Source organism: Takifugu flavidus, chromosome 2, assembly GCF_003711565.1.
Source record: "Takifugu flavidus isolate HTHZ2018 chromosome 2, ASM371156v2, whole genome shotgun sequence".
NCBI lineage: Eukaryota > Metazoa > Chordata > Actinopteri > Tetraodontiformes > Tetraodontidae > Takifugu > Takifugu flavidus.
Window position 1 is genome coordinate 3702487 of NC_079521.1, and position 10750 is coordinate 3713236.

Genomic DNA, 10750 nt, shown 5'->3' on the forward strand with positions numbered 1-10750 from the left:
AGAATAATAAATGAATCTTTATACACAATTAATACCCTTTTGAAGTATTTTTTTTTTTTACTTCAGTATTAGAAGCTTTGGCAAATATTTTTTAGCATTTGGTCAAAAGATTAATGACGTTATCAGCAAGTGTAAGAAAAACAAACCACACAAGATTCCACAAAAATAATTCAAGCCAGACTAATTATGTTTGTCCGATCATTTATTTATCTTGGCCTCTTGCCCCCGGGGTAAATTGGCTCTGCAGAGATGATTTTTATTTCTGAAAATTATTGCAGGAAAAGTTCACTGAAAATACTCTGTCGCTGCTACATTTTACAGGGATATCAACTCACATTTATGGGGGATAAGCTTTACAAACATCACCGTCACCAGAATTTAATGTAAAGAAAAGAAAAGTACACATACAACCGAGGATGAGCTTGAGAGATTTACAGTCTCAACGATCTGCAGATACAGCATTTATTTCTACTTTTTTCGAAATCCTTCATGTGAAGTCACATCTTCCCCATTTTAGCTATGCTGAGCTAGTTTGTCTGTGTTTCTTAAGAGTGATGCATGACAGCATTTGCTTTTGTGCAGCTATTTTATGAAGAAAATGTGCTTATTTGTCATTTCTGGTCATTAAGATGAGTCATCATCAAGTGTGTATCTGTCGCTTTGGGACCGTCGTCGTTTTCATGCTGCTTCGTCCGTCAGCCACTTCAGCACATGACCTCTGTTTTCCTTCACCCACTTGATGTTGGCTGCAGTTCTCTCTATGGCCTGCTCCATTGCCAAGGTGGCCGAGCCAAAACCAACACGGCGCTTCTCTTCATAAAATCTCTTCAGCTGAGATGGAGAGAGCGAGAGAGATAAACACAATGTGAACTATAAATTTTTCTACTATTGTTTTTGACTCTGAATGCTCTCGAGGGAGTTCAGAGGGTATGTGTGGGGTGGCAGCATACCTCCTGTAACTCAAACTCTGTTGAAAACCTTTTTGTGATTCCGCTGACAAGACCAGAGAAGGAGAAGGACCCTTTCCCATACCTACAAGAGAAAGACGCAACAGCAAATACTTGATGGCTTCGCCTTTTAAGTTGATCCTAAATGCAGTCTGGTCAACACGTGTGAGCACTTAGAATAAACAGAATTTTCAACATTCTTTCCCCATTTTTACTCTTCAACCTCCAGCAAATGGGGTAAACACATGAACAACAAACAGAAGGTTTGCTAAACACAGATGTGAGCAATTGTGAGAGAGTTCAGGGCATGTTCTTACAGCTGGAAAATGTAATCCCATTTTTCCCTGATGAAGTTCCAGGCCAGCGGCATTCCTACAACATTTCTAGCGACGTACTGGATGGTGGACATGGCATCCTGCCGGCGAATCTTTGTGGAATCCAACGTGTACTCCAGGTACCTGATTCAAATGGACATTTTCAAGCACATGTTGTGTATTTCTGAAGAGGGCTGAGGGTTGGGAGAGACACAGCTCCTGCCTAGGGTACAGCAGCATATTTGGGCCACCTGGCTGCTAATACTGCCGTCAAATAAAGATATATGTCCGCTACATATGGTCCAGCTAATGCTGTGGATTAGTGATTAAAATCATTCATCATTACTGGGGAAAAAGAAGATTTGATTTCTTGTCTCAACTATTCTACAACAGCTGCACTTTTATTCTTCATTTCTTTATGGTAACAGATCAAAACAAAATCCAAAAAGTAAATGAAATAATTGAGGTTATCGGGAGACAAACTGTGTAACACACTCATGCCTATTGCTGCTGGTGTGACGATAAGCTTGATTTTGGAAATATTGGACAGACACGCATTAGTCAGTCCTGACCGAGCTGTTTTCCTGCTTCTATCTCTACAGGCACAAAAAACTATACAATTAAAAGTGGTAAAAACAGAGTCAGTGTGCACCAGTATGGGATAAAATGGGAGGATGCATACTTGTTTAACAACCAGGGTTTCTTGGTGCAGGCCATAGCTCCTCTCAGCTTGGAGGCCTCCGATGCCAGAGTGGCGCTCTTAAACATACTCCAGGCAAAGTTCCACTCCTCCGCGCCCCCGTAGGCTATGGCGTTGCAGTAAACTGTGCTTTTCAAATTGGGATGGATCCTGTCCAGTATGAAGACGTGAACACAGAATTCTGAACAGATGAAAGAACTGACTTCCGCTGTACTCACGGGTTGTGACGGGGGTTATCCATCCACTTCCTGTACCAGCTCTTGGTAAGCTCCCTGCAGCTCTCCACACCCATAGCACAGGCCGTTCTAATGGCATTTATCTGATTGTACCTGACAGATGGAATGTTGGAGAAAAGCACAAAAAAATGAAAACCGTCACGGACAAAAGGGTGAAAACAGTGTGAATCATCGCATTTCTCACTGATCAGTGTGTCCCGGTGGAATTTTGGTCCAGTTAGCTGTGATTGTCCTGAAGTGCTGGAAAAGGGGTTGGATTTGTTTCTTCAGGTAGGCCTACAGGAAATACAAACCAGGGTGATTGGTCACGTCCAGCAACTTTCTCTTTAACGGAATGGTCCCAGTACTGGCCTGTAGGGCTTCATAGACTTCAGTGCGGTCAAACATGAAGATGTAGTACTCGAGGTTCCTCAGAGCTGATTCCCAGGGGACAAAGTCCCTCTCCATGGCCAGATATTTGGTTGTTTTCAGAGCCAGTGTTGTGTTGATTATTTTGGCCCTGGACAAACAGAATCATTTTGTCTTATTCTGCAGACCATATGTGGATGTGTGAGCGGTCTATTTTTCCATACCTAGCGAGATTGAATGCATCATCTATGATCTGTGCTCTGTTCAGGATTGGTACAGCCTGAGAGAAAGCAAAAAATTCATTCATGTGCCAGTGCAGTCAAAACTGATCTAAAAGATCTGTGAAAACAGAAGAAGTTGGGCCGGTAATGGTGAGCTGGGGTTATTTTTGCGTTCAATAATGGTGACTATGGGTGGTTAAATATTCCTTTGTTGTTGTTTTAAAGACATTTTTGGGGAAAAGTTCTACGTGATTTTTAATAATCCAGTCTTTATGGATTCTTTGGTGTTCTGTTGTGACACTCCAAAGACTATCCTAAGGGATGTCTTACAAATATGATGACGTATTCCATCATGTTGAACATGACTGGAGGGGGTCTCACACTTAATCAAACAGGTAGATCTTCTCGATGTCCAGTATTTTGTGTGGTTTAATGCCAGAAAGTTCCCAGCTTACGTCTTTACCTTGTGATTGTTGTTGAGCAGGGAGAGGAGACGTTCCCAGTTGGTGAGATCATAGTTCACCCTGTAGTAACCAGAAATCTTGACGTTCGCCAGGACCCAGTCCACTCCTGACACCTTCATCTGACTACTAACATCTGGCAGATGTGCAGAATAAAAGATAACATAGAAGTGGATTATCTACTGTATATATGGATATCAGGGACTTTTTGTCATTAATCCATCATCTGATCCAGGAGAACCTAAGCATGGTCATACCTGTCTTCTGTAGAAGCCAGTACTGCGGCTGCTCTACACCGGATTTCATCCATTTTATTGGGATAAACCATTCATAACTGTAGGCAAACAGAAAGAAAGACAGTCAGGAAGATGGGACATGCATGTCTGGCTATAGGAAGATTGAATTTGATGCAAACATATACACTAACTGACCCAATTGGATTCAAATGGTTGTCAGATGAACATGTCTGACATGAAACGTATAATTTATTATTTTTAATATATTGGTATCATGATAACGCAAAAAGGATTCTTTTTGCAGCATTAGCATTTAGCTTGCTCCAGTATTTACAATGCTTCTAGACATTTTCTTTATTTCTGTTTTCTCTCTTTCTTTACTAAACTTATTGGATAAGGTCCCTACTTGAACTGAGAAGGCCTTTCCACTGCCGACTCGGGATCCAGCAGAAAGTGCTTCTGGGTGATTCTTCCCGTGCTAGTGTCAATTGTGACCACTGGGAAGCCCATTTGAAGAGTCCAACGGTTCATGATGTCGTGGACTGTGTGAGGAATATTCAATCCTGCCGTGTTCTCGGCTGCCTGTTGAGAAAGAACAGGAATATAATGCGTGTGCATGTGCGAAAGGATGAATTTGCAGGTACTGACCTGCTGTAGGTGGTCCCACAGGTTTGTATACACCGTGTTCTTAAATGCAAAAGTGTTCAGGTAGGACTGAAAGGAGAAAGCATTAGAAAACAGCGTCAGTAAATACAGAGTTTTCACTTTTGGCTCCTGTGAACTCCTCCTCTGAGAATCAAGCCAACTGTGCTTTGATCAAACATGGCTGATGACAGAATATTACCGTACTCACACTGAGTCCTTTGGTGAACACAGACTCTGTGAGGAAACCTGACAGCATTCTGAGCACCGCTGCTCCCTGAAATCAACAAGAAAATATCTGTTGGCCTTTTTCAGAACGGAAACATTTAGCTGCTGACCTGCGCCGTAGTCCCAGAAACGAAGAAATCCGATCAAACCGCAAAAACTTGGACCCCACACAGTAATTTGATTCTGATCCCAGTGGATTGTTTGGAAGAAACAACCTTTTTGTACGAGATGGTGTTGAACATCTCGCTGATCTGAGCGGGGTCGCTCACTTCCTCCTCTTGACGGGTCAGCGGGTGTGAGGAGGCCAGGGCATCCACGGCAAACACACTGTGGACGTCGTACAGGACAATCAGGTCTTTCTGCAGGTGGAAAGAACAGACACATTTCCGGGTCAGGGTCAGTAAGCCTGGGTCGGTTCATTGGGAACTGGCCCACGTCCATGCCAGTTTAAACTAGTCAGAGGTAGCGGAAGGTTAAGGTGCTCTTACAATGTTCCAGCTGGGCTCAGCATAGTCAGCTCCGAGGTACTCCACGTACGATGCAAACCCCTCGTTCAGCCACAGGTCATTCCACCATTTTAGCGTCACCAGGTTACCGAACCACTGACGGAACAAACACACGAGTAACAGATTACGCAAGAGTTCTCCCACATTTCCTGAGATGCAGCTGGAACTAATGATCCACCCAGAGACTCCAACATCACTTATGACTTGTTAAAGATAAAGCTGGTGGCCTGCGGGATTCATTTTTCCCCAGATGACGCATCTGCCTTCTGCACAGCAGGAGGAGGTCGAGTCGTCCAGCTGAATCTATCTTCTTTGACATCAGGAACAACTAAGTGTTGGCCAAATTCAGAGTTTCCCTATAAAAAGAACGTGTTGAAACATCTGGTTTGACATGTTTTACATACCATGTGTGCGAGTTCATGAGCGATTACGGTTACGACTCTCTCCTTGTTTCCGGTGGAGGATATGATGGGGTCGTAGAGCAGGGCGGTCTCCCGGTATGTGATCAGACCCCAGTTCTCCATCGCCCCAGCGTGGAAGTCTGGCAGGGCAATCTGATCTGGTTGGACACAGTTCAAAAATAGATTTATTCATCATTCATGCTTCTCAAACACTTTATTTGTGAAGTAAAGATGACGCTGTCAAGTCTGTCTGCGACTTCCTGTCCAGAGCTTTAACACAGGAAAGAAGTGTGTGTCTCCCTCCTGCAGCACAGGTGACCTACCTGACTTTGGGAGTGGGTATTTTGCATTATAGTACTGCTCATAGAACTGAAGGATGTGTCCAGTAACGTTCAGGGCGTAGTCACCCTGTCTGTCTTCGATGGCTTTTCTCCGAGCCCAGATCCGGACCTGCAGACAATGGACCTCCACAAAATTAACTGTTATTCAAAATTTCTTCTTCTCCTTTCATGGGGCCATCAGGGTACTAGTTTATATTTTACTTATGTAAATGCAATTGAGGACAGTTTCTTTTTCTGCCATTAAAAGATCCCTCTCGTGGATAGTGTGGACAGATATTCAAACTCCATCCTCGGTATAGTGAGCTTATGTATCAGCAAATGCAAAAGACATTATTTGCATCCTCTGTTACGTTGCTCCCTTTCGTGCAGCCGTACAAAGTGTAAAATAAATTAAATCAAATGCTGTAGTTATTTTTCTTTTTAGCGTCCTTGAGATGCTGCAGCTGGTGCAGGAAAAGATTAGTTGCTGGTTAATTTGTGAGGAAATAGAGAAACCTAAAACGATGGACTTTTTTTCCCCTTTGACATTTTAAAAAAGGAAAATTTGGCATTATCAAATTTTGTCGAAATTTTCACAAGACATTTGTTACTAAAATAGCTGCCATTTTCAGAGATAATAAAGGAAATAATGACATCAGCTTCGTATTGTAATTACTAGTGGTTGTTATCAATCAGCCAGTTAAATTTCCTCCAAATAGACAAGAAAGAAGAATATCTTACCAACAAATTGTGCTTTTTTGACTCAACTTCAATAAAATCGGTGACAATGAAGGCCAGCAGGTATGTGGACATTGTCTCTGTGGGCTCAAATGTAGTCACTCTGACGGGAAGGCCCTCCATGACAGAGTCCTTCTGACCTGTTCAGAGATGTAAGTAAAGTCTCACACTCAAACCGCCTGATAGAGCAGATTCAGCTATCTAAAATGATAGTTGTGTTCTTTTCTCTATCCCTGCCTGTCTCTGTTACACTGAGAAGACTTTAGATTAGATGCATGTGCGTCACCGACCCGTATCTCTGCTGTTGGAAAGGGCGACAGTGGATCTGTCATGGATGATGGTGACGTTGAAGACGGCTTTCATGGCTGGCTCATCAAAACAAGGGAAGGCTTTTCTGGCGTATGTTGCCTGCATCTGTGAGGTAGCAATGACTCTGCAGTGTGTTCAGAATAAAAGCACAGTCAGAACAAACTCTTTCTTCTGAAAACTTATGAAACAGCATAGAAATGCTGACTGGACAGCATTGATGTGTGTATGAGATGAGCAATAGAAGCCTGAAAACTAGGCTGCACCACCATCCATCTCCTCTTAGTTGACTGCTTACTTCTTCACACCGTCCTCAGTGTATTCACTCCTGTAGAAGCCCTGCAAGTCGTCCGCCAGCTCTCCCCGAAATTCTGTGTAAAGTGCATATGAAGCACCAACAGACAGTTGCCCTCGTAGTTGAAGAACCAAATATTCTGTTCTGTCAACAAACCAGGACCTCTCTATAGCAGGTGGAGAGGCTCCATTCAGGCCTGTCAGCTTAGCGTGATGCTCAGAGAAGGTGGTGAGGTTCAGTTTGGTGGAGTGGATGATGACAAGATCAGTGTTCTTCAAGCAGGTAAAGATCACAACTGAGTGACCAGTGAAGATGTACATGCCGTCTGCATCTGGTTCCAGCCGGGGCCACAGCGTCACGTTGTAGGAGAGTGGGAGCAGGGAGCTGGGGAGCCTGTAGTAGTCCCAGGGGTATTTGGGGGTGAAGGAGGTCACCGGAGGTGTGGACGTGCTGGCGGTAGAAGCAGCCCCAGTGCCTCTGTTCTTGGACTTTTCGTTGTTGTAGGCGACTGACAGAGCGATGATGGTGGTCAGAGCAGCAGCTGCCGCCACCAGCAGACACAGGCCCAGATTTTTGTTAACATGGTAGACGTTTCCCATGTCCAGAGCAGGGGAGGTAAGCAGAAGGCAGTCAGTGTTTGTCCAGCACAGCAGGTCTCTCTGCTTCTCAGATCATGGGTGAGCTGTTACCATGACAACAGACATCATGATACCTACAGAGAAATGGGGATAAGGGAAGTCTTTCTAGGCTGGTAGAACAGTTATATACAGCGAATACAGCAACACATCTAAACCATTGTTAATTTAATGATGCTCTTACAACATTTTTTTTAAATTTAAACTTTACCTAAGCAGGTAAAACCAAGATGGCCAGCAGCAAACACATAGTCACACATCAAGACTAAAGACAAGAAAAAGGATTAAAACTAAAAATGGATTATATGAAACACACATAAATTGTGGAGTCAATCTCAAGGCTCAGACTGGACTAAAGTGCCCTCGGTGAAAGCAGATCATCTCCAGTCCAGAAAGAATCAAGTTCTGGCCTTCTCTGAACAGCTGTAGGAGGACAGTAGTCTGAATTGCCTCGTTAATAAGAAGGTACCAGGTGCTGAACATCCTACCTGGGAGTCAAGTCCTTCATAAAGATTGATTTATAGCTACAATTCAATAGATAGCAAATTAATTGCTATTTCACTTCAATTGTGCACCGGGGGACAGAAAACAATTCACCGGAATTTTGTATTTTGGAAAATGTCACTATCATCTGAGTTACCTGTTTTTTTATGTGCATGAGGGTTCAGAAGATGTTTTACAGGCTGGGTTAGTTCTTGGTTAGTTTCTGTAGTTCAAAACTATAGAAACAGCAGATCCAGAGCTGTCCAACTATTTCCGATTCCAGAATAACCATCTGCATATTCTGCTTTCCAATGCCTATAAACATGTCTTCACTTTAGTTGACTGGATTTCTTCTTTAAATCAACTCTTGGCATATTTCAAAGCCTTTTTATTGAAAACTGGACTTTTACAATGCAAAACGAATCAGTCAAGCGTTTGAATTATTTCAGCTGAAAAAAGGTTGTTCAGACCCGGCAGAAATGAAAGAGGTCCAGCTGTGAAGAGCTACAGCCGAAACACAGATACCCAAGGACAGAGAACGTGTCCCAGGTGACTGAAGACATCATTCTCATCAGTGTCCTCCCCAGAAAAGGTGATGTAAGGAGGTGGATGCCATTCAGCTTCTCCTGAAGTTCTGTTCAATTCATCATTGAGGAATAAAGGACTTTACCACATGTGTAAATGTGAGTGAGTGAGTGAGTGAGTGAGTGAGGGGGGTCAGCGAGGGTCATCCATCCATGTGGTTCTAATGTTTGCTGCAACACTTGCAACAGGCTGGCTTGAGCTGGAATGAGACCATCAGCGGGACACGTGTCAGCTCCTCAGTGTGAGGTGAAGGAGCAAAGAACATGACCTCCAGTCGCTCCATGATGTGTAGGTTGTCAGAAACAGGCAGTGTGAGGCTGGAATGCAGTGAGGCCCACATGGTGCACTCAGAGTGTTCTCAGCTGCACCCTGCATAGCCTTTTGGCTCTTTCCCTTTAACACTTCCACTGTGGGGTTTAGCTCCATAAAAGAATGAAGGTAAGCAGGAGAGAGAGATCCCACCAGCTGGACCTGCTGACTTTCAGCTTCACCAGTCTGAGGGATATCAGTTTTTCGAAGAAATCTTAGAATTTATCTCTTATGTAAATAATCTAGTTGAAGGTGCTCATGTGATAACTCAGATCTGCATTTATATAGAGAACATGTGTCAGGTAAACACTTCAGGATGAGATTGGCTTTCCAGGGCAAATATTACTGTATTACTTCATCTGTAGGACACACAAGTGCACACACGTACACAATCTCATCACGGATGAGTGCACTTACCTGTGTGAAGACTCTTCTGAGTACAACCATCTGTGCTTTTACTGAAATGCTGTCCCACAAAAATGACCCAATTTAACTACTGTCCCAGCAAGACCAGTCCATTAACCCCCCCCATCCCAGTGTTACCAGTCCATTTTAGTCCCTGTGTCACACTAACCCTGCTGTCACAGATATTATCAACAATAAATGAACACAAAGTTTTCAAACTCACCAGTTCATATGAAATACAGCTCGCATTTTGGTTTTAATTTCCTGTTGATATTAGGGTGCGTTTGATATTCGTGTCTCAGCGTGCCGGTGAGGTGGTGTAGGATTAACATATTGTCAGCAGCAGTCAGTTTGCATGTGAATATTGACTTGCTCTTAACTTGTTTTAACTTAACTCGCTCTTAACTGTCAATGGAACTGCCCCAAACCATTCATGAACTAAGAGGAGGGAACTGAACTTGAGGTAGTTATGTACTTTCTTCTGATGCCTCATAGAATATAGATGCCTCATAGATTACTATAAACAAATTAATGTAAATTCAGCAAATATTGTGAGGAAAAAAGTCCCTTTAAGACCCAAGACAGAAAAATGAGCTAAATAGAGTTGTCTTCTGTCTGTCAGTGGGGGATTTTCATGACAAGGAATGTTGATCTAAGGCCACAGAAAAACACTCAATCCTTACAACAAAAACAGAAGACGACCTTGGCATTTTTAGATTGGATTAGATTCTACTCTAATTTCACAGCATTAACAAAGTCTAGCAAGACTCTCTTTAGTTGCCTGCAGTTGAAGCGACAATTTAATGTCAACTTATCTTAACACGCAGAGGTTAAACCACATAGTCATGTGATCAGAAGCACCTGGAAGTGTAGGAGTACAAATGCACTTCTTTCATTTGTTAAGCTTTAGACTTGTCAACCACATTTCCTGTTGGAGTTAAATTATTTTGCTGCATGTTAAGAATATGACAGGAGCCTGCAATTTAAATCCTTCAGGAAAGAACCAACAAAGGCTGGAATAAGTAGAGGATCATGCTCCCTTCCATTGGAAACCACAGCCAAGTCTTACATTGTTTGCATTCCGACTGTAGCCACAGATCCCCAGTCTGAAGATGTGAAACTAGCACGAGCACAATTATATTTTTACATCCTTTGTGCAAAACATTGAGTGCAAAACTGGAAACGCTCTGGAACAACAGAAAAGAAGGCTGTTGGACAGAATGTCAGCAGTACATACCAAGTCCTGTGTAGCTGGAGGTCCCCCGTCAGCTCGAAGAGGAGCTGAAACGATCCTGGCTGATGGGAAACACAGCCTACATCTGCAAGGGTGGAAGTGGTGAGCCCTACCAGATTTCCCCTATTGATGTGAGGGAGGGAACTATTCTAAAAAAAAAAAAAAAACTAAAAAAAAACAAAAACAACAAAAATCCTAAA

At 43.0% G+C, this 10750-nt stretch overlaps 1 protein-coding gene across 1 annotated transcript; it reads right to left on the reverse strand.

The window, feature by feature from the left end:
* Window positions 1-184: 184 nt before the first annotated feature.
* Window positions 185-10700, reverse strand: LOC130516800 (aminopeptidase N-like). Its single transcript, XM_057018073.1, has 21 exons — window positions 10554-10700; window positions 6903-7611; window positions 6589-6731; window positions 6302-6438; window positions 5564-5690; window positions 5244-5398; window positions 4822-4935; window positions 4549-4692; window positions 4317-4382; window positions 4112-4177; window positions 3870-4045; window positions 3485-3561; window positions 3230-3363; window positions 2770-2825; window positions 2549-2696; window positions 2382-2473; window positions 2180-2290; window positions 1944-2111; window positions 1265-1405; window positions 951-1032; window positions 185-831 (listed from the first exon to the last, which is right to left on the reverse strand). The coding sequence occupies exons 2-21, from the start codon at window positions 7496-7498 to the stop codon at window positions 679-681; spliced, it is 2886 nt and encodes a 961-aa protein (XP_056874053.1). The 5' UTR covers window positions 7499-7611; window positions 10554-10700; the 3' UTR covers window positions 185-678.
* Between the last annotated feature and the right edge of the window lie 50 nt (window positions 10701-10750).

Bases quoted from the DNA above. Each gene is read 5' to 3' on its own strand.
- LOC130516800 (XM_057018073.1), bottom strand. From the start codon at position 7,498: ATGGGAAACGTCTACCATGTTAACAAAAATCTGGGCCTGTGTCTGCTG. The intron at 6,439-6,588 runs GTCGGTGACGCA...ATCTCTGAACAG, and splicing joins TTCCAACAGCAGAGATACGG to GTCAGAAGGACTCTGTCATG. The intron at 2,291-2,381 runs GTGAGAAATGCG...TCCATCTGTCAG, and splicing joins CCACCGGGACACACTGATCA to GTACAATCAGATAAATGCCA.